The sequence below is a fragment of the Lepisma saccharinum genome, chromosome 2, assembly GCF_977018435.1.
Source record: "Lepisma saccharinum chromosome 2, izLepSacc3.1, whole genome shotgun sequence".
NCBI lineage: Eukaryota > Metazoa > Arthropoda > Insecta > Zygentoma > Lepismatidae > Lepisma > Lepisma saccharinum.
In genome coordinates, this window is record NC_139230.1 from 2,036,931 (window position 1) to 2,061,673 (window position 24,743).

The 24,743-nt window shown below is 39.7% G+C and overlaps 1 protein-coding gene across 1 annotated transcript in view; it reads right to left on the minus strand.

Annotated features, from left to right (window-relative positions):
- Window positions 1–1,831: 1,831 nt before the first annotated feature.
- Window positions 1,832–24,743, minus strand: part of LOC145983856 (ankyrin repeat domain-containing protein 16-like) — a 68,654-nt gene continuing 45,742 nt past the window's right edge. Inside the window, exons 4-6 of the mRNA XM_083116914.1 lie at window positions 13,880–14,143; window positions 5,494–5,877; window positions 1,832–2,141 (exon numbers count right to left, since the gene is read on the minus strand). Of these exons, the coding sequence (XP_082973040.1) occupies window positions 2,113–2,141; window positions 5,494–5,877; window positions 13,880–14,143 (677 nt within the window). The 3' untranslated portion in view covers window positions 1,832–2,112. The remainder of the gene's footprint in view (window positions 2,142–5,493; window positions 5,878–13,879; window positions 14,144–24,743) is intronic.

A 24,743-nucleotide genomic window follows, 5' to 3' on the forward strand; every position in this document is an offset into this window, starting at 1 on the left:
TGTACTGGCATGATGTTGTTGGGTCCCTTCAAAGGCTTTGTCCTTTGAACTTTGCTTGGGACGACTCCACACGTATCAAATTCACACCCTTGACACACACACCTCGCAATTACATAAACAATCAACACCTAAAAGATTTAATAAAAAATCTGCAAATATTACAATATTTACAACCTTGGTGACAATGAAGTTCGACCAGAAAGGAATGCGTGATTAAATGCACAGAGGCATAGGCGGTGGAATGGGTGACCCGCAGAAGTGACGCATGTGTGTAAGAGGAGGCGTGTGAGCAGGCAAGAATCGTGATCCCAGCATGTTGCACCCAAGGTCACGTAAAGAACGAAAACGCGTGACATTGAACTTCGACCAGGCACCAGACCCATACGCAAAATTCCAGATAGTGGCGCATTCGATGGAAGCATGACGTCACGGACACGATAAGGGAGTCCGCCGTATATAAGCGCGTGCTGTACACCGAGGAACCGCAGTGCATCATCACCATGGCCAGGGGCAAACCTATTGACAACACCTTGAGGAGAAGAGTGGTGGAGTTGCAACGGGATGGACTCAGTGAACGGGAAATAGGGCGCCAACTGAACTTACCCAAGTCAACCGTCCACTGCATCATCAAACACCACCAAAATACGGGTACTACAGAGCCAGGTAAGGCCCCCGGTCGAAAACGCCTGCTGAGCGTGCGTGACCTACGGATATTTAGGCGCTATATCCAGACCAACAATCATGTTTCTGTGGCCGAATTACGACTGTGGACTCGAGAACGCTTTCACATTGAAGTGTCAACCAGAACCATTCGCCGTTACCTACAGCGATGCGGTTACCGAGTGTACAAGGCGAAATGTAAACCCTTTCTTTCCATGTTGAACAAAGGCAATCGACTACGGTGGGCACGAATGTACCGGGGATGGACATTTCGGCAGTGGAACAGGGTTTTGTGGACGGACGAATCCATTTTCAATGTTGTGTACGGGAAAATACGGAAAACAGTCATTTGTCGGAAGGAGGAACAGAATGAAGCAAAATGTTATGCACGTCGGGTACAGAAACCTGCGTCAGTGATGGTATGGGGATGCATGACGGCATCTGGGGTTGGCCCACTACACGTCTGTGAGGGCATTGTGAATGCACACGCCTATACACGCATACTGGAGTGGCATCTTCCCACAGTGCGAAGGCACCTGTTCCACAGGCGGCGTCTCATCTTTCAACACGACAATGCCAGGCCTCATACAGCGCGGCTGACAAGAGAATGGTTGACTCGCCATCACGTGCGAACTCTGCCATGGCCACCATCGAGTCCCGACCTCTCGCCCATTGAGAATGTGTGGCGTGTTCTTAAGCGACGTGTGCAACAGAGGGGACCCACGACAGTGGCTGCTCTTATCGCCTGCCTGCAGGAGGAATTGGACCGCATCGATGTGGAATACCTTGAACGACTCGTCCGCAGCATGCCCTGACGCATTGCCACAGTTATTCGCCGACGGGGCGGCGTCACACCATGGTAAACAGGATCCCCTCTAACAGTGGTCGAACTTCAATGTCACGTGTAGATGGACGAAAATGTTTTTTTTTTGTGTGGACACCATACATTGCTGCGTTGCAGCGGAAATTTATGTTTTCCTTTGTTCCATGTAGCCTGCTGAATAAAATATGTTCAGCATATGCATGTGTTCTCCTTCTTTCACAACGCACTCCTATATTTGTGACTGGTCGAACTTCATTGTCACTAAGGTTGTATTTCATAATAAATACATATTTATTACCCGGGTGAGGTTCAGAATATGTTATTCTCTCAAATAAACTATTATTTGAGTACATGTAACAGAAAACTCATATTCAATTTAGAATACATTTAATTTTCTAGGAATTAAAATGGAAAATTGTACATTATCTTAATTTTTAAATAAAAGCATGTTTTAACTCTTGTAGTTTGAATACATGTTTTACACTATTCTCATGGCAAATCAAATGTCAGTTGTAATGTACGTATAAATGACATTAAATATTATGTATGTATAACACTTTTGTTTTGCCACCTCTCGTATCATGACTTATTAGTTCCAATCATTTTCTCTTGACAATGAAGTTTTCTCCTTAATGGGCTTCCTCCTTCCCAGTTAATGCTGTTAAAAGAACAAGTCAAGTGTAAGTACATTAATCAGAATTTTAACAAGTAACGGGGGAAAATCATAACGCAAAATTGTCAGAAAAATGTTAAAATGTTATAAGCTGTTCTAAACAATATGCTAAAAATTGTGGGAAATTCGACTGGAGCCTCGTCCATCATATTGAAAAAAAAAATGGCCGCGAAACGCAGAGCAAGCGTCCACAGCTTAAGACAAAGTAGAGCTGCAGACCGTTAAGAGATCAAACAATTTAAGATTCACATCCCGAACTTGACGGCAGAAATGTGAGATTATGATACGTAGCTTTTCTTCCACTTCTGGCTAATTGCGACGAATGTGAAGAATTCAACAACGTATTGAAACTCAGGGGAAATATGATTGGACTTTGAGAGTGGCCATCAAACGCAAAACATACAGTATTAACGATTTTCCAAATATTTACTAAACCATCTCTCTTTTAAAAACCTTGCATGTAACCAAACAGAAATTAAATGAATTTCTTGAAAGAAGGCATCGGAATAGTTTTTTCCCTTTATTTTCTGGGGCACAGACGTACAAACCTTTCATTTACATGAAGAAAAATTTCATGTAGAGGAAAAGGTCTAAATATGGGCCCCCTTTTTATGTTGTCATTTTCGGAGGAAAAAAATTAAAGTAATTAATACTTTCCATACTAGGGTTTAAAAACTTGGGTATATTTCAATGAAATGGCGACACAAACCATCAAAGTCACAGTTGAAATGGCAATTTCATCCTGTTTCTGAGCATAACAAATTGGTTCGGTGGTAATAAATTTTTGCTGTCGATGACTATTTTACAGAGTTTGACAAAAGCCTATTTTTCTGACAAAAAATAAAATTTATCGAATTCGCTGGACCAAGTGTATAGCCCTCTTTTGAGACTATGTTGAGAAATAATATTGATTTTAATACACACAGTTTTACGATTTTTTCTGTTTATTAAGACAGGAATAAGGAATGATTACGAATTAATGGTTTATTAACTGGATAAATCGTGATAGGTTTTGCTCTGTATTTCAGGCGAAGAGTAGAAAAGACCTAACCTAAATATGTAGGAAAAATTGTATCCTGTGTGTGGCGCATCTCTATCTGACGAAACTGCTTTCCTAATTGGGAGAGAACTTGCGACTTCAACGGGCAGTGGTGCGAGGCGTAGAGATGGTAAAGGTGACGTTAAGACGGATGTAGTCTCTACGTGTGCACATTGATGCGGGAAGATCTACAGTAGAGAGGAATCCACACACTTTAACGCCCTTTGAAATTATTCAGAAAGGCCCAATCGATGCTTATTTTAGTTCTCAATTTACCCTTAAACTCCCAAATACGAATTTGAATCCCACCCCCAGATGGAAAATTCTGGATAAACCCCTGTGCAGCAATAAATCCATCACCTAAGAAAGTTCTCACTCTGAGGATATCTGTCAGCGAACGTTCCGACTTTAAAGAAAACTGGGATCGGGATTTCAGGAGATTAACAGAAGTGAAGAAACATGTTGGTAAGAGAAGGCAGATATTCGAAATGAGCGAGGATTAGTAATAGAAGAAATTATAGCCACTTCGGTGGCCCAACGTCTTGAATAGTCTAGTCACGGTCTCGCTACCGAAGGATCCGAGTTCGAGCCCTGACTTGGGCATGAGTGCGTTTTGTTCGTTTAGTTTGAATTGGTGGTTTTAAGTCCACTTTATGAACAGAGAGGCTAATCGGGACTGGGACCTACAGTTTAAAGTGGGATCCGAACCACTGTGCAACGTGCCTCCAGCAGGTATCGAACTCGGGACTCCTTGATTACAAGGCGACGACGTTACCACTACGCCATCGGGGAGGCCCCAGGTTATATGTTTTGTGTCCATCATAAACTTCATCTAATCCAGAATCATCGGTACGGTGATCGGTTATAAATGTTATAGGCTTAATCGATATTGAAGGTAGTACATGCATCAATCGTTTCCTTGCATTTTTTCCGAATCTTCCTTTCATCCATGGTCGAAGATGGCCCGAAAATGGATTTCGGATTATTTTAAGCAAATATTAATGCTTGTCACGTTAGAAGTATTCGTAGTAAAGCACCGAAAATTTCTTCGTACTGATTGGTGTAAGATATCAGAGGAAAGTTTAATAAAATTTTCAGTATGATAATATCACAGCTAGTATCAGAAAAAGGACACTTGTACTCGTATATTTCAAAGGCACAAGAAACGGTCGGAAGCACGATACAGAATCCAAGAAGGGGAGACGAAAGACGAACGCCTGAAATTGTGAAAACTGCAACAGGTATTGTTCGTGAAGTCATCAGATCTCAGGTTTATCCAACTTCCTTGTCCCAGGCTATTTGGTTGGTTGATTTAGTGTTTTAAGTCCACTTTATGCACAGTAAGGCTATTCGGGACAGGGCCTACAGTTTAAAGTGGGATCCGAACCACCATGTGTCCACCGGGTATCGAACCCGCGACCCCTTGATTACAAGGCGACGACGCTACCACTGCGCCGTCTGGTAGGCTATGGCGTCTGAACCCGCAGACAGTATAATATTATGTGAGCCTTGTGTTTTTTCATCCATATGTGTTGGTCACTATCCATTCATCCATTTCAGCTCATCGCCATTCATCCGCATCGTCGTGAATAGCCACACGTGCCAGAAATGCGACGTTAAATAAAATAATAGATCAGTCAATCATGTCGCCTTTACGATCTTACGTCCTCTCCAAATTAGATCAGTAGTACACCATACACAGGATACATTTTCCTGTAAAAATCTATCGTCCTGATGCTCTCTACTCGCGCTCTTGCCACCTTCATTTCCAGGATCAAGTGTCGGCCTAGGCACGGGGATTCCTTTCATCAATCTAACATAATCATCATTAATTCTCGTCGCCGCAATTAGCTAAAAGTGTCAAAAATAATGTTAAGTAAGAAAACTACAAACTCTTAAGAAATGCCTCTATATATTCTTCAATCCGAACAATGTATGTCATGCAGAGTTCATTACTTTTGATGTAGAATTTATGACCTTTTATGGCGCAAGCTCTTCAAAATTACTACCCTTAAGCTATCGGTAAAGTTTTACAGGCTGTTGAAGGAGGATTCTAAACTAATTTCGGGTTTCTTGAATCTCATAAAGACGTTGGAATGGCACACACATACACACGACTGGAAGTTTCATCCACACCAAATGATCATTAAAAACATGATTATGCTAAATGGACAAAAGAAATTTCGATACCCGTATCCGTACCCCTACGAGGGACACAAATGTTGATTGCATGACCGAACTTAAAATCTGTCAATCGTAATCTACTGTGAACGAACGTGAAAGAAAAAATAATCTTACCCTCACGGCCTTTGTTATCTTTGACACTGGTATCTGCGCCAAGTCGAACTAAGCAATTCACAGCATCCCACTGTTTATCTCGGACAGCAAAGTGCAAAGGAGTGAGACCCGTGAACGTTCGAGAATTCGGATCGAACCCCCGTTGCTGAATTAAATGCTCGATAACCTTCACTTGACCAGCCTGAGCAGACAGGTGAAGACAGTTGCGACCCATCATATCTTCTTTCCACTCTGAAGCACCAAATTGTCTAAGAAGCTCCAACGTCTTAACATCGCCTATTCTTGCTGCTTCCATGAACGCTGTAGTGCCACAAGAATCAGGTTGATCTGGAGGATTCGCTTGTCTTAGTAATAACTGCACTACTTCACAATGCCCATGAAGTGCTGGAAAGAGAAAAGTGTTATTTTCATTAATATTTCAGCATTCCTAAAATAATAACTTCTTCAAATTGACCGATACCGGAATAAAGAGGATGTTGGAAAAGAACATTTGGGAAATATTTCGTTAAGTAGAATAATACCGTATATAAAGGGAAAATTTGATACACATACTTATTCATTGTTCTATTCATATTTGCGATCCATCTGTCTACATTTCACGCTGCATTGTTTGAGTTGGTGTTTTAAGTCCACTTTATGCACAGTAAAGCTAATCGGGACTGGAGCTGCAGTTTAAAGTAGGATCCGAGTAGTGGTATTTGTGGTACTACTGGCGCGAGAAAGTATGAGCCCCCCTCAAGCAGATTTGCTACACTTAAAACAGGCTCAACATGCCCATATGAGCTTTTTGCTCAAGTGTGGAACCCTTGCCTAATCCAAGATTTTTGTAAAAAAGCCCTCATGGATTCCATGAGAAAGTATGACCTCTCTCAGAAAGTATGACCCCCCCCAGATTGATTTGTCTACACTTACAGAAGGCACTTCTGTGAGATTGTTGTCCATAAACTTGTCAAAAATATGCCCCTCCTCATATTTTTTTTGACCACACCTGAAACTATGCCAAACGTATTAACACACACCCACACCCACCCACACATATTTACTTCCGGTCCACTTCCGGTTTACTTCCGGTCCACTTCCGGTCCACTTCCGGTCCACTTCCGGCCCACTTCCGGTTTAAGTTCAATTGGCCACCAGGCTCAACTTATATATCTAATATTAAAATAATGTAATTATTCTAGAATTGCTCCGTGACTCTCTCATTTCTTACATCATAAACATATGATTTTTCCCCTATGAGAATAACACTACAAATGGTGTCATCAGGTAAAGCCTCATGGAATTCACAGATAATTTTAATGTTTGTCCTGTCATTCACCACAACTTGTTTCCTTTTTGAAGCATTGATGACAAACATGGGTCTCCGTGTTTTGAATTCATCTGGTGTGTAATACATGTCAGTATTGCCTGTAGTGACTCTTTTGAAAGCCGAAAATGCCTCATATAATTTGAGGAAATCATCCTTGGAAATGTCTAAATTGTAATTTTCTCTAGGAAAAACCTCATTTCTGCCATTTTTAAGATATATGTTCTTGATGTTGCAGTTATCAAATTTACTTGAATTTTTTTCCTGATTGTTGTGTCTTCCAGTCTGAAACAATACTACCACAAAATCCGGCATGTCGTATTGTATGCTGGAGAATGAATTTGTAGCATCAAACTCATAATAAGAACCAGTGGCAGGCTTCTGTACGCATTGATATGTATAAAATTGCAGAGGAACCTGTGGATTTTTTAGGATATCAGCTTTGTATTTAAGAGCATAGCTGGCTTCATATTCAACAACCGGGATTCTTAGCTCCATAGTCTGAATAATGCATTTGCCTGCATCAGGTAGGGTATTAGGCAGAGCTTCTCCTGTAGGGTTTATTGCACTGTACCTCATCAAAGCATTATTATTATTTGCAGCTCTTCTAAATGTAATTCTTAACCCACCCTTCCACATGATTTCTTTGTAATCCGAGAAGAATCCTGGCAACAGGCGCATGGGGAACAGCACTGTGTGGTTTTTAGATAATATCTTATCACCAGCCTCAAATCCACCGATTTTGTAGTATGAAGCCTCTGTTTTGGATAATTTTAATGTGGCCAAAGCTGTGGAGGTAATGCCGGGATAATCTATTCTGTTTATAACAACGCCATGTTTTCTGATCTCAATTTCAGAGAACAGATGCGGCACAAAATTATCCACCAATCTTATATTTGAATTTGCCGGATAATCTGTTCCATCGAGCTTTACAACATCAAATTTGATGTATAAATCTGCTCTGTGAGGGTGTATAAAGCCATCCCCTACATCAAGATCAACCTCTATTTCTGTGTTGGGTTGATTTAAATTTGCAAATGTCCTCCTGTTTGGAGGGAATGATTGTAGCTCATAACTCTCAATATTTTCCATTGTATGTATTTTTATTTAAATGTTAATCTCTATGATTGCAGTTGTTGTGGCTCCAGCAAAATCAACTAATTCTTCTTTTTCATTAGTGACCATCAATTCAATGTAATCTATTCTATTATGACACACAGGAAAATATAATGTTGGGGATGGATTGTAGATGATGGGCTCCATGAATTCGGAATTAGGTTTGAATGTTGCAATGATGCCAGTTTGTTTGTGAGTACCTATGCCATTTGATTTGGTGATCATACCCTCGGCCACATTACAGTGAATATTCAGAGTCTCTATGGCTAAGAATTTAGGTATATTAATAGCAGTGTGTTTGATGGCCGCTTCTAGTTTTGTGTTGTTCTCAAAGCCTAACAGCTCTCCTATAGTATCCAGATGTACTGTTTCTGTAGCAGATACAATCTCTACTCTGTGAGTGACAGAATTTTGACTTAACACTATACCTCTGGGTAATTGAGCATTTAGAGTGGACAGATTATACTGCCCTGGAGTGATGACAATTTTTTGATTCCCTACTGCAATTTTGTTGTTGTGGTGTGTAATATTAGGTATCAAGTACATGCCATAAAATGCTCTGAGAGCTATTGTTTTGGGATACACTATGTCATCATGCAATTTGAGTTTCAATATTGAATTTTGGCTGGTGAGATGAAATACCCCCATGATGTTTTAGATACCACAAGGCTTTTTGAAAAACTTCAATTGATGGTTTATTTATTTGAGACATATATCTAAGAACAGATAAACACAAATGTCCGCAATTAACATCTTTGAAGTTTTGAACACGGGCATTATTGTAATAAAGATTAGCTGATTTTAGATATTTTACTAAATTTTCAGGTGGAACACCTCCAAACGAATCAAACACAAATGCCTCATTTTTTAAATATTTAAGATAACAGATCCAGTGTGTGCCCTGATTTTTGTACTCATCCAAATTAACAATGCCACACTCTTTGTTGAGTGGTTGTTCCGGCAAAGAATCAGACATGTACACACCTCTAAAATGTTTGATGCCCAGTGGTTTGATTAAAGCTTCAATATCTTGGTTTGTAAGCGGCTCTTGTTTTTTTTAAACTTATTCATGGCTCTCTTAACACCTTTGCCTTGTTTCTCCATGGCCAGGTTATGTCGCTTCTGCTCATCTAATTCTGCCTTATTCTTCTTGGCATCTATTACTGTTTTTGCTATGGCAGCTGATCCCCCAGCCAAGCTCCCCACAGCCCCGAGAGCAGCTAAGATGGCAGGGATAGTAAATATGAAACCCCCCACATGTGATTTTTTTCTAGATTGTTGTAATTTTTTTAATTGGGGGGTGCTAAGCAACAATTTCATACCATGGCCCTTGGCAATACAAGAGCTTTTTTTCTTGCGCTGCTTTTTGGTTAAAAGACTATCAATAGGCCCAAGAGATTTGAGACCTGCATAAGGTATTTGATACATAACACCCTTTGCCTTCATTGTAGGTTTATTATATACATATTCACAACCCCCACCCCAGTTTTTGTTTGGTGCTCATAGCTATGGTGGTTCCCAATGCTGCTATTTTTTCACTTAAAGATGCATCTTTGCTTACAAATCTACCAAATGCAGCCTCTTCTAATTTCTTGTCTGCAACATGTCTCTTGTCAAGATCAGAATGTGTGTTGTATGCAATGTCATGGTCTCTACAAGCAGCATCTAAAGGATTAACACCAGGGTCCCCTCTGTTTAATCTATGGTCCAGTTTTGTACCGGGACCACAATACTGATAGCCTGGAATGTGTAGTTCAAATGGCAGCTTGTTTATAATGTCATTAACCAGGCCCCGACCCTCAGAAATATTCCAAAATTTAGGTGGTAGAGTATTAATAATTTTTATGAGATATCCAATGCCCTTAGTGTCATTCACTATAAAATTAGACAATTTTGTGCTTATCATGTCCATAATTCCAACCTTTTCATTGTAAAAATTGTGGTTGCCAGCATTTTCCTCCCCAGCTATCACCAATAACCTATCTACAAGTTTCCTGACATCATCAACCCACACAAATTCTTTAGGCAGGGTGTTGTATTGTTTGATTCCACTGCCAGTCTTGATCTGTGACCATATGGGCTTGATTAAATTATTGTATTTTGCCCCACTGCTAGACTTGACTCTTTTTTGTGTGGGATCATTGTTCTGGTACAGAGCATCTGATTTTATTAATATTTCTTTGTAATATTCATAATCTTGATCTGTATAGCTGCCAGGCCTCTTCCTAGTCATCAGTTCCCACAATCCAGGTGTTCCGGGGTACTTAACAAAAGCACCTTTTTCTCCGAGACGAGATTCTGAATATACAATCAGATCATCCCCCATAAAAGTTACTCTGAAATTGCCAATTCTATGTATGATACTGCCATCAAGCTCTGTGTCAGCATATAAGCCAAAGACCTCATCTTTGTTGTCTTTAGGTGTGGTTAAATATTTTTGAGCAAGAAGACCCAATTCAATAGGATCCTGAGTAGCTTCAATTCTTCTAGGAGCAATAGGACTAGGTGTATGAATACTGGAAAGTGGGGTGAATGGATAATCTAATATGTTCCTAGCAGCTACAGGTACAAGCTCTGTGATCAAATTTTGATTTTGCTCTGTAACAGTTTTGATATTCTTACCTAAATTATTAATAGCATCAATTACAGGCTGTTCTGTTTGTTTGTGTTTTTCATAAATTCCCCGGTTCTCTGATTTCCATCCCTTAAATCTTTTTACAAGATAATCTCTTAATTTAAGATCATCGATGATTGGTCGTTTCATGGTTGTTTATTTATGTCTCAACGTCTAGAAAATCGTTGATTTTACTTCTGTATTTGCCACTATTGGGTGTTCTTGTCATATCAATACCAAGATATTGAAGCTTTAATCAAACCACTGGGCATCAAACATTTTAGAGGTGTGTACATGTCTGATTCTTTGCCGGAACAACCACTCAACAAAGAGTGTGGCATTGTTAATTTGGATGAGTACAAAAATCAGGGCACACACTGGATCTGTTATCTTAAATATTTAAAAAATGAGGCATTTGTGTTTGATTCGTTTGGAGGTGTTCCACCTGAAAATTTAGTAAAATATCTAAAATCAGCTAATCTTTATTACAATAATGCCCGTGTTCAAAACTTCAAAGATGTTAATTGCGGACATTTGTGTTTATCTGTTCTTAGATATATGTCTCAAATAAATAAACCATCAATTGAAGTTTTTCAAAAAGCCTTGTGGTATCTAAAACATCATGGGGGTATTTCATCTCACCAGCCAAAATTCAATATTGAAACTCAAATTGCATGATGACATAGTGTATCCCAAAACAATAGCTCTCAGAGCATTTTATGGCATGTACTTGATACCTAATATTACACACCACAACAACAAAATTGCAGTAGGGAATCAAAAAATTGTCATCACTCCAGGGCAGTATAATCTGTCCACTCTAAATGCTCAATTACCCAGAGGTATAGTGTTAAGTCAAAATTCTGTCACTCACAGAGTAGAGATTGTATCTGCTACAGAAACAGTACATCTGGATACTATAGGAGAGCTGTTAGGCTTTGAGAACAACACAAAACTAGAAGCGGCCATCAAACACACTGCTATTAATATACCTAAATTCTTAGCCATAGAGACTCTGAATATTCACTGTAATGTGGCCGAGGGTATGATCACCAAATCAAATGGCATAGGTACTCACAAACAAACTGGCATCATTGCAACATTCAAACCTAATTCCGAATTCATGGAGCCCATCATCTACAATCCATCCCCAACATTATATTTTCCTGTGTGTCATAATAGAATAGATTACATTGAATTGATGGTCACTAATGAAAAAGAAGAATTAGTTGATTTTGCTGGAGCCACAACAACTGCAATCATAGAGATTAACATTTAAATAAAAATACATACAATGGAAAATATTGAGAGTTATGAGCTACAATCATTCCCTCCAAACAGGAGGACATTTGCAAATTTAAATCAACCCAACACAGAAATAGAGGTTGATCTTGATGTAGGGGATGGCTTTATACACCCTCACAGAGCAGATTTATACATCAAATTTGATGTTGTAAAGCTCGATGGAACAGATTATCCGGCAAATTCAAATATAAGATTGGTGGATAATTTTGTGCCGCATCTGTTCTCTGAAATTGAGATCAGAAAACATGGCGTTGTTATAAACAGAATAGATTATCCCGGCATTACCTCCACAGCTTTGGCCACATTAAAATTATCCAAAACAGAGGCTTCATACTACAAAATCGGTGGATTTGAGGCTGGTGATAAGATATTATCTAAAAACCACACAGTGCTGTTCCCCATGCGCCTGTTGCCAGGATTCTTCTCGGATTACAAAGAAATCATGTGGAAGGGTGGGTTAAGAATTACATTTAGAAGAGCTGCAAATAATAATAATGCTTTGATGAGGTACAGTGCAATAAACCCTACAGGAGAAGCTCTGCCTAATACCCTACCTGATGCAGGCAAATGCATTATTCAGACTATGGAGCTAAGAATCCCGGTTGTTGAATATGAAGCCAGCTATGCTCTTAAATACAAAGCTGATATCCTAAAAAATCCACAGGTTCCTCTGCAATTTTATACATATCAATGCGTACAGAAGCCTGCCACTGGTTCTTATTATGAGTTTGATGCTACAAATTCATTCTCCAGCATACAATACGACATGCCGGATTTTGTGGTAGTATTGTTTCAGACTGGAAGACACAACAATCAGGAAAAAAATTCAAGTAAATTTGATAACTGCAACATCAAGAACATATATCTTAAAAATGGCAGAAATGAGGTTTTTCCTAGAGAAAATTACAATTTAGACATTTCCAAGGATGATTTCCTCAAATTATATGAGGCATTTTCGGCTTTCAAAAGAGTCACTACAGGCAATACTGACATGTATTACACACCAGATGAATTCAAAACACGGAGACCCATGTTTGTCATCAATGCTTCAAAAAGGAAACAAGTTGTGGTGAATGACAGGACAAACATTAAAATTATCTGTGAATTCCATGAGGCTTTACCTGATGACACCATTTGTAGTGTTATTCTCATAGGGGAAAAATCATATGTTTATGATGTAAGAAATGAGAGAGTCACGGAGCAATTCTAGAATAATTACATTATTTTAATATTAGATATATAAGTTGAGCCTGGTGGCCAATTGAACTTAAACCGGAAGTGGGCCGGAAGTGGACCGGAAGTGGACCGGAAGTGGACCGGAAGTGGACCGGAAGTAAACCGGAAGTGGACCGGAAGTAAATATGTGTGGGTGGGTGTGGGTGTGTGTTAATACGTTTGGCATAGTTTCAGGTGTGGTCAAAAAAAATATGAGGAGGGGCATATTTTTGACAAGTTTATGGACAACAATCTCACAGAAGTGCCTTCTGTAAGTGTAGACAAATCAATCTGGGGGGGTCATACTTTCTGAGAGAGGTCATACTTTCTCATGGAATCCATGAGGGCTTTTTTACAAAAATCTTGGATTAGGCAAGGGTTCCACACTTGAGCAAAAAGCTCATATGGGCATGTTGAGCCTGTTTTAAGTGTAGCAAATCTGCTTGAGGGGGGCTCATACTTTCTCGCGCCAGTAGTACCACAAATACCACTACTGATCCGAACCACTGTATGATGTACCTCCACTGGGTATCGAATCCGAGACCCCTTGAATGCAAGGCGACGCTACCACTGCGCCATCGGAAGGCTGATGAAAGCTCACTCATTTTGCAATCGAAGGACAGATAACTCAACCACCTTCACATTTGACGAAGTTTCTACCTGTTTAATAGATACTGAAGTTCGACAGCGTGATTAACGTCCGGGGAATTCGCTTCTCTGGCATATAAATAAGAATATATTAAATTTGATTCCCGAAAATGAATTCCTAGTTAAGCCTGTAGCTTCTGACAATTCGACTAATTATTATTTGAATTGAAGTATAAACTTACCTGCTGTGTGTAACGGAGTACGGCTATTTTTGCTGACAGTAGTCCACAGCTCTGGCTGTGTTTTTAGTAAATGAGAGATTATGTTCACGTCTCCTTCTCTGCATGCCAAATGGAAAGCTGTCCAACCGTCTTTGTTTCTAAGATGTGGGTTGGCACCATTCTGAAGCAAGACTTGAACAACTGAAAGAGCGTTGCCTCCCTTCTTGGTGCAGGCAAGCATCAACGGTGTCCAATCAGCACGTTTCAGGGAGTTCACTTCTGCTCCTGTAGAAAACAAGAAAGGGAGCGAGAAAAGTGAAAAACTATCATAAGTTTAAAGAATATCTTCACCATTGTGCCAATTAAACTTTGTGCTTTGGAGGTAATATCTTCCATTGTTGAATACGCGAGCAAACAAGTGATTTACTTGTGAGCAGCAACTGCATGCGTGGTGTGGTGTCTGACCAATTGTGGAACTAACATTCAGAAGTAAGAAATTATTAGGAGCATTTAAAACTGTCATTTCACATTTAAAAATATTAGATGTGTCCAATTGGTGTAGCTTGACGATAGTAGTGTCCCATAGACACGGTTGCAGACCACAATGTCTGTTGTAGACTGAATAAAGAACTAGAGAAAACATTGGGCAGCTTAACAAACTGTGTTAGATTTCTACTTTTGAGGACAGAATTTCTCCGCGGTAAATTTGTCTAAGATGTAAAGTTAGTAACGAGCCGGCTCATTTATCTTGAGTCTACAAGTTCAAATCTCGTGAAAGGCTGATTTTTCGCACATTTGTTTCTGTTTCATTTCTTGGGAGGTGGAAATTAATGTAATATATTTTTCAATGTTCAATACAGACAAAATTTGTAAACTATACTCTTTTCCGCAATTTAATCGCTCCTTGATACAACTGGGACTGTTTTTATACCTTCTTTTATAATAAAGATAGATTCAAAATTTTATGTTTAATGCGTAGATTTGAAAACTGAACGAAAATGAAATCAGTTCCCGCAGAAACTGCGGTGTGGACAGAAAAATATTTCTAAAGATCGTAATCTCTCTGGAAAAAAGTCGGATTTACATGCTAACTGTAGGCTTGTGGTCCTGCCTGGAACGCAATTGTACTAAGGACGACGTCATATAGTTGAGTGAACATCATAACCGCTATGTGCCATAACCTTCGCGTTGACGTTGACTGTGTGTGATTAACGGAGATCATGTTATTTTCCAGCAAGAAGTCTTCGCATGCTCAGGCCCTTTCCATTCCTGTAGACGAAGTATTTATTTATTTATTTATTATATATATATTTTTTTTAGTATTGAGACTCATTCAATTTCAGTGTGAAGAGCTGACAAGAAAACTCAGGTTTCGTAGTTTCGAAATCTTGAATCCTATTTTTGAATAACACATAAAATGGTATAGTTACTGTTTCAGCACAAATACAATTAGACAAAAACAGTGGCATAGAGACCCATCTCGAGGAGGATCAGATGATCCTCCTCTGTTGTACGGAAGGTGGGGGGTACAAAATTCAGCCTCCTATGTGTATGTGTGTGTGTGTGTGTGTGTGTGTGTGTACACTACTTCACTGGTACCTATACCTAGGTATAATGTGAAGGTATGTTAAATATTTCATTCGAGAACAGCACACACGAATTTCCTGTTTTTAATGCAAAATTTTCTTAAATATATATATTTTTTATTTCAGTGTCTTTCTTAGAATTTGTGGTTATTAAAAAAAAAACAGCTCTTAAGACCAGATAACAATCCCGAAACATATAAAGCTCTGGACCATATTCTGGTCTCATTTTAAATTTAACGGAACGGAAAATCAGAAGTTTGAAATATGAAAATTGCAAACAAAGATACATCTATTCATTTCAATGCAGGGTGAGATTAAAGAGGGTGAGTAGGATTCCCCCCTAACTCTATCTTCAGCTATCCCAACCAGAAATAATCATCTCCCACCCACTGAACATAGAAACCATACTAATGCACATATCATACTTATATAGTTTATTTTAATTTTAAAGACGCATATCTACATTATTTTTAAACAATTTATGGCAGATGTGCATCACATCCAATGCCTTTTAGAAGCCAGTATTTTGTCAGACATCTAGAGGGCGAGTGGCCTCCCCGATGGCGCAGTGGTAGCGTCGTCGCCTTGTAATCAAGGGGTCCCGGGTTCGATTCCCGGTGGAGGCACAAGTGGTTCGGATCCCACTTTAAACTGTAGGTCCAGTCCCAATTAGCCTTACTGTGCATAAAGTGGACTTAAATCAACAAATCAATCAATCTAGAGGGCGATGTATTAAAAAAAATGCTGAGTTGAAATGGTTCCCAATCAACTTGTAGGAGGTCTAACTTTGGAATATCATTTGACAAAGCATTTATTTGTAATACAATTAGCTGTACCTAATGACACTCTTCAAGCACTGAAAGTAATATTCAGTACGTACATATACAAAACCGAAATCCTTCATATCTCGGAGCAAGCAACGAAAAACATACGCTAGAAAGTTTTTTTTTTTCTTTTCAATCTTCGGTGGACAATATGAAGACGGACTTCCTCAGACGAAGAACTAAACTAGTTTTTTCTTTTAGTTCTTCGTCTGAGGAAGACCCTGATATAGGGAAGAAACGTTATGTATAAATTCCTTTAATTTTTAATAAGCTGCCTTGATCAGCAACTTGAGTGTATTTATTATGGAAACAAGGTTTAACTATGTTACTACAAAAAGAAAAAAAAAGAAAAATATCCAGACTCGACCAGGACTCTGGCATTCAGAGTCACTTTCAAGTTTACGGGAAATCCCGGCCTGGGTATGCGTGTTCTTTTGTGAAGGTCCCTTCATTAACTTAATCTAAGCGTCACTCATCCTCATAGTTCCAATTAGCCAAAAGTGGCAGAAAAGCGACATAAAATAACAAAAATACGCTAGTAATTTTATTTTACAGTTAGCTTATAGGTTAATTATTGCATATAAAAAAGATAAAGTCCTCCTGTGCCATGAAGACGTATAAATATATTCTCGTTTTCTGGCATTATGAAGGTAAATTTGAAGTCCTGATTCGAACGCAACTTCACTTCAAAAAAGTTTCGAAAGATCAGTTTCCCTCTGACAACCACATGTCAGGTCCACGTGGAGTAAATGAGATGTTGCCAATTCAGTCTCTTTATAGGTATTTCATAACGTGAGGTTCCAGTTATCTTTGCTAGGTTGTGTTATTGTGTTCTGCTGTTTTTTTTTTAATACAATGTGGAGACCTTGGGAGTGTAACGTCGTCGCAGTTCGTGTTGGATGTCTAAACACTGGAGGTAAAAGTGGCAACAGTGCTTCTCAGAAAAACAGGTGCTGGCTCGAAACCAGATACGCATCCGGTCGGCTTCCTCTCGAGCTGTCAAAGATACCAAACAGGCGTTCAATCAGGACTTCCAACTATAACGTGATCAACGCCACTTTCTGGCTGCCTTTGCCTCCAGGTACTCATTGAAAGGTAGTATGATTACCAAGAGCCGCTTATACAGGGACATTCAAGGGGAAAATTTTACCTGATATACGTATATATAGAGACCAATAGTTAATTTATTCCATAATAATTATGTGTGGAATAGTTATGCTACGGCTGTGACAGTGAAGAAAATGACATTATTAAAATTGAGGGACGTTATAAGCCATAATGAAAAATTGTTAAAATCCTTTCAACCCAGTGGTTTGAACAATCGAGGCGTTCGCGTTGCAACTCGAAAAATACAAGTTGCAAGAATCAGCAGTTGAAAATTATTAGCATCTTTCTGTAGTTGCTCCTGCGTTGCCCTACTCTAAAGCAAATTTCAGAGTATTAGAGGCGATGCAGAGCCCCGTTAGACGTTGCATGAGTTCCTAAAGTTTTCAATGTATGTATATAATTCAACAATAACAGAAAAATCGACCATTGTCGAGTTCGCCCCTAATAACCGCAACGCCTCAATTGTGATATCTTGTGGACAAAATGTTAACCAAATCAACGGAAGATGTGTGGGGACCCTGGGGGGGGGGGGGGGGGGTCATAATCGATCATAGTCAAGTAGCGCAGCGTCAAATCCTCTGCGCGACCTAAAATTCAGTATATCCATGTCTCAGTCCATTAATAGAAACATTGACCTAATTCCTGCTTCAATCTGCGGGCTGTGGACGGGGCTTGGAACAGATATCGTGGCTAACGAACTAGTATGGAGTTTTCACGATATTGTCTTATTTGCAAAATGCTGCAAAAAGTGGAGAGAGGGATCACTGGAAGAGACGAAGTGGGAGAGCACAATACATCCACAGCAGTGAAAAAAGCGGAACGTACTCCCATCGATAACCTAGATTGTACGATGCCAGTTCTTTCACCTTGAAGCTGGTCACTCCCAGGAGGTGTTTCCTCCGAGGTCACTCACGCTCGTGGCGAGAGAGCTGCGGGTTCAAGGCCTTCGCCTGCTCGGAGCGAGAGACAGGAGAGAGGCGGAGGTTTGCGCAGTTCCTGCAATATCGATTGAGAGCAAGCATCAGGGGACAGGAAAGGAAGTGTCGAAAGTTACTTTCTTAAAAATTCTACAAAATCGTTGCACCGTTAGAAGCAAACCCAGTAAAATCTAACGCTACACAGCAGCAGGACAGTATTAGCAAGGGAAATAAACACGATCTGCGATTCCAACATCATAAGTTTCTATGGTGCACAAGAGTTCCGTTGGGTGTTAGGGGAGACCTTTACGTAGGCACTCATGCACGTTACGTTGCAACCTTTAATCAAGGGGTGCCGGGTTCGATGCCGAGTGGAGGCACATTGCACTCTGGTTCATATGGCACTTTAAACTGTAGGTCCAGCATAATTTTGTCAACTTCTTTGATACCTATTCTTCGAGACTTGTCCAAGATGATTACTAATATTTGCGTAATTATATATACACACCACCTTGGACGAGTCTTGAATTTTACAAGCTCGTCTCTGTGTCCTTAATATTATTACAAGCCGTGTCTAATAGTTTCAGTTCTGCAAATTTAATTGTAAATCGAAGATTTTAGTACATCAGTGGCAAGAAAAAAATATTTTGAAAACGATGGCGTTTCTTTTAAAGGTAAAGTCCCCCGTGCACATAGCACCGCGCCATGAAGGCACATTAAGGGGATGTGGGGTTAGGGCCCCACATTCTCGATATAGACTATTTCCGAGGTGATGTGATCAGCACCACGCTCCGGCCGCCTTTACCATCCAGGTGCCCATTGATTTGAGGCTGTGCGAGCCCCAGAGCTACTTTACGCGGGGACAAGGCCGGCAAAATTCCGACCTCAGATCACCCACACCGGGAATCGAACCAGAGTCTCCCGTGTGGCAGTAGAGCTCTTACTGACCGGCGTGCTAGCCACCGATCATGTGCGACTTGACCGTGAAAGGCACTGGATGTGCTTACGAATACAAAGAATAATTTACTAGAACCTCCCTTTCCTGACTTGGGAAGTTCTGACTTGATTCCATAATTCTGACGTCGGCTCAGTTTTAGATAAAGTACATGCAGTGGCGGCGATTAGGAGGCCGTTGACCCAACTTTTTGCCACTTTTGCCCCGCACTATGCTAAACTTGCCCCCTAGTTTTGGAACCAAATCGCCGCCACTGAGTACATGAAATCAACTCCTACCCTGCATTAGTATAGAAGCTCTCTAGCTGTGTGCATCTGTTTATATCCACTCCCTGTTTACGTGGACGGACGATTTGTCAAGTCTACCCTGAGCTTTAAGTTAATATCTTAGGTATTAAAATATTTTTTTGTGGTTCACATGGATATTTACATGCACTATTATTGTGAGTCATGGGCACAATTCCGCCGTGAACAGCGTAGGCCATGTCGTAAGGACTAAGCACAACGTTTTCAAAGTTTGGAGTCCTTTTCTGTCGCAGGGGTAATAGTTCAATCTTCGAAATTCTGGCGATTTTTTTTAAATAAGAACGCATGCAATGGCATCCAAAGTTAGCGTTGAAAAAGTAGGCTTCTTTTTGTTCTGATTTTTTGTTGCTATTACCACTTTTTGTCGTTTAGTTGTTAATAACTAATGCGCATTATGATCCTGTTATTTGAGACTAACGCCTAAAATAAACCCCAGCAACTAGTCATAGATTTCTGCTCTGTAAAGCATCTCTATCCGTAAAAATACCAATGAAAGAAATGCATTTTTTCACTATCAATGCTGAGCAAATACATTAGCCAACTACGCAAGGAATATGGGACTGTGGGTGGGAATTGCTTGATATCCTTGACTTATGTGGGCAGTAGCATGCTACTCGGGAAGTATGAGGGTATTGGTGCATTCATAAAGCATATATACTGTAGATTGATATGCACAATTTTTGGACACCTTTTTAAAATTTATAGTACATACTTTGCCTATTTTAATGCATATTTTGGCCATTTCTAGTGCACATAAATCCGCCCCTTCTCGAGCGCATCACCCGGGCCTTGGCTCTGGAGGGTTGCTGGTTCATCACGGAGTTGGTTGGATCCCACTCCACTCTATTCTATCGCGCTTTGGGTCGAACGAATTTCGTGCGTTTTGCAGGCGATGAACCTTGGAAAGGTCATTGCTTCGGTCGTTACACTACGCACTTCCTGCTACGCGGCCTTAGCAACTGACCGTGACATCGACTCATTACCTGTAAAGTGCAGGATTCGATTTCCAACAATTGACGAACAGGCACAAAAGTGGCGTGTCTTGCGAGCATCACGCGACATCTTCGCTTTCTTCGCGTTGCAAATGGAAGCGCTGTGGAATGGCAACCAAAATAATGGAAAACCTTTTCGAGAAATAGGTTACAAACCCATACACGCTATGTGCACAAATGCTAGTTAAATGAGGATGTGGCTTCGTAACCCGTAGTGGCACTTGCTTGTGGTATGGAATCTGAAGGAGAAGTTAGGTAATAGAATACAAATCTAGTGTGTTCGAGACAAGGCATCACAAACTGAGATTACTTGTTGCGTTCTTTTAAGTCACATTACATCAATTACAGGAAATATTTTAAGTATAATTTTATATTGGGCAATTGTAAAGGTTCTAAACAGTGATGATACAACATTTCTATCATATCTGCCATGTTTGCTATTAAAAGAATAAGCATAAATATCTGAGGTAAAATGTCATCTTTTGACTTCACTGCTTAAAATTGCTTGTATGGTTTTTTGGCACCATACATATAGATACAAATAGTATATGTTGTTGTTTTTTATAGAAAGGATGTAAATATGCAATTTTCTGTTTCTGGTACTGTATATACAGGGAGGTTATTTCAGTCGTTTACCGCGAGCGTGTCGGCCGCTTAGCGGCCCCTTCATGCAAAGGTCCCAGCAAATTGATTTACAGGAAGTCCGTAACAGAAACCACTTGCTTTGTAATGTTTCCACTTATTACAATTACAATTCAAATAAGCACGTACCTTGTCGCAAGGATGCTGGAAAAGGTGTCCTCCCAAATACAAATATTTCTGCCACCTTATTTCTGACATCTAATCTTAGATTAGACATCGCTACTTTATCCTCAGTTGACAGAAAGGGAAGACAGCATCCCGGCGCATAAAGCAAACCGAAAGGGTAAAATGATATTTAAAAGTAATAATAATGATGATCACTAATCTCCTGTGTTATAAGAGACCTCCTTCAACAGCAATACAACACGTTTCTTAGGTTCAAGAGATCCTGTCTCTCGTAATTGCCTGACCACTATTCTGCAAGAGTTCGTTTTCACGTAATTATCTTACATAAAAACTCTTTGTTCAAGACTATATTTGTTTAGCGGAATAACTAATGAATGAATAACAATTAACACACAATAAAGCACTAGCACACTAACTCAATAACACAGTATAAACAACACGCGTACTGATAAACGCAAAAAGAAGTGAACATGAGCTTAGACTCACTACGTCTGGTAGCCGACAATTTTGCTAACCATTTTCCGGCAATGTCCCTAAAGACGTAGTGAAAATATCCCTACAACTGACCAAATGTCCTTACGCCAAGTAAAGCGACTGAAAAAAACACCACCTCATGAGCATGCAAAACAGAAGATAAAATATACACATTTACTTACCAAATCTTTCTGCTCCGTGCTTCCACAATCAATGAAGGAGCGAATTTACAATACAGGACCCCTCCCCGATTTTTGTAATATTTCGCATACTCACTAATTGAGGCCTCCTAATCACGAATTTGAAGTTAAAATTTGGGGGTCACGAGTAGAAATTGCAAAATAAGTTAAATTGAGTGGTCCGCGATCGGCACGATTGCTCATTATTTACTGAAAAATTTTGTGTTTCAAATACTTAAAAAACGAAATATACATTCCTGATATTACCACGACCCCAAATTTTAACTATGTTTGCCTATCCTAACCTAACCTTACCGTGAATGGTTCGTGGGGCTATCCGTCAATGGTTTGTGGGGTTACCCGTGCATGGTTTTTCGACCCCAAATTTTAATTATGTTTGCCTTGCCTAACCTAACTTAACCTAACCTTACCGAGAATGGTCAGTGTAGCTATCCGTGAATGGTTTTGCGCTAATTGTGATTACGAACCGATAAAAAAATAAACAATTCGTAGCACTTTAACGGTAAACGTTCATCATCGAAGACGCCATTTTCGTATCCTGTAATTTTACGATTGATGCACTGTTGCCAAACTTACCTGTAATCAAATCAGTCCACACTCCACATGTTCTTCTACATCGTGATTGTCGCTTTCACATGTAAGCACCTTATTTGGGCAATATACCGAAATCCATAAGTTTATTAATTATCCCACGGCCATCCTCCTGCACACTCCACCTAAAAATCTGTACAACATTAACAACTTTTTTACTGTGCTCTTCCGCCATTCGTACACGATCCATGCTCTCCAAGTATGAAATCAACAGTGTGGCAACGCTGTAGACAGCGTAACTAATTGCGAACGTCAATTGTTCATATCAACAAATATGGCTACCATACTTGTATACGCAGCATCATTGCGAGAATTGAAAAGCTTATTTTACAACTTCTACCCGTTAATGAACAATTTTTTCACCTCACCCCAACATGTTAACTTGAGATAAATCATCACGACTAATTATTTCGTGAGTATAAGACGTAGCATAGAAATTACAGAAGGGTCCGGTATTGTAAATTCTTGCCTTAATGAATAATGGGTGTGCGGGACAGAATTTTTTGGGTCGGGACGGGATAGGGACGGATTTTTTTTTAAATCCCGACACTCGGGACGAAAAATTTGCAATTTCCGCACATTTTCGGGACGGGAAATGTTCGAAATTTCCCGAAGCTCTGGAAATCTCGAATTCTACACGTCATTTTCACTTTAAGTGATTGTTTTTACATTTCTAGAATAAAAACTTACAATTTCCGATAAGTTCCAGAAACTTACAATGCAGAAAACGTCGAGAATTAACGACTTTTTAAAGTGTCCATTAGGTATTTCCCCAACTGCTCGGGATTCCGAAAAGTCGGGAAGTCATTTCCCGAAGTCGCGATCGGGACGGGAAATATTTTTCCCGATCCCGGTCCCAACTTTTCGGGATCCCGCACACCCCTAATGAATAACGTTGAGTCGTTTACTGTTGATTATGTTATTTGAAGTCATACATGCTGCTGCTGTGAAGAGATAGATGTTGGTTGGTGATGCTGTATTTCCTGCAGCCTTGAACAATTCTGGTCCCATTTTATTTCTCTTTTTTTGTTTTTGTACCACTTAACATTGAAAATATTATTTCCGCTTCCGCGTTAGAATGTGGCAATGTTAGCACTATTTTCGCGAGAGTGGAAATGTTTTCAAAAAAGAACTTGCCTTGAAAGTTCTTGGTAACCGATAACATGTTCCAAAATTCTGATGGAGATTTGTTAGTTAGTTTTTCTTTTCTCCTCCTCGCTAAAGTATCCAGATAAACTAATCCATTCATTCCAAACCGAGCACGAAGAAAGTGCAACTGACTGGCGAGTAAGCTTTGCACCTTTGCACAATAAAATGTTATTTTCCAAGATTGAAAAAAGTCCCTACGTTTTCCCTCATTTGGCAAATATGTCCCTACGCGGGCGAAATATAGTGAAAAGTCCATGTCCCTACGGTTGGCATCACTGACGACAGGTGTCGCATTCGCACCCTCTCGCGGCTGAGAACTCCCCCGATACGCCGACGGCGCTCTCGCGACAACTGAGGATAAAGTAGCGATGTCTAATCTAAGATTAGATGTCAGAAATAAGGTGCCAGAAATATTTGTATTTGGGAGGACACCTTTTCCAGCATCCTTGCGACAAGGTACGTGCTTATTTCAATTGTAATTGTAACTGTAATTGTGAAAAGTGGAAACATTACAAAACAAGCAGTTTCTGTTACGGACTTCCTGTAACGCAATTTGCCGGGACCTGTTGCATGAAGGCGCCGCTAAGCGGCCGACACGCTCGCGGTAAACGACTGAAATAACCTCCCTGTATGAGCCTACTATGGAAATGTTTGTTGAGTGTATTATTGAAAGTACAATTATTTCAGTAACTTTTCTTCCAATGAAAACGACACATTCTGGATGTACTATATAAATGTAACTTAAATTTTTTTGTTGCAGTCTTTGTAGCTGAATTTTGGCAATTTTTTTAACGATAATTTGCAAAATATCAGCTGCCATGTTTATTTACAGGTTAATGATGATGACACTATTTACGGTTTAACATGATTAGTACTTTGTATATTATTCTATACAAAATGTTTGCTATTTTTGCCATTAATATCATTGGATTTTAAATTAAGAGAAATATAAGTGTGTTTGCAGTTTACACATATTACATTTCATTTCGTATGAGCTTCCCCCATCAGTATACGTAT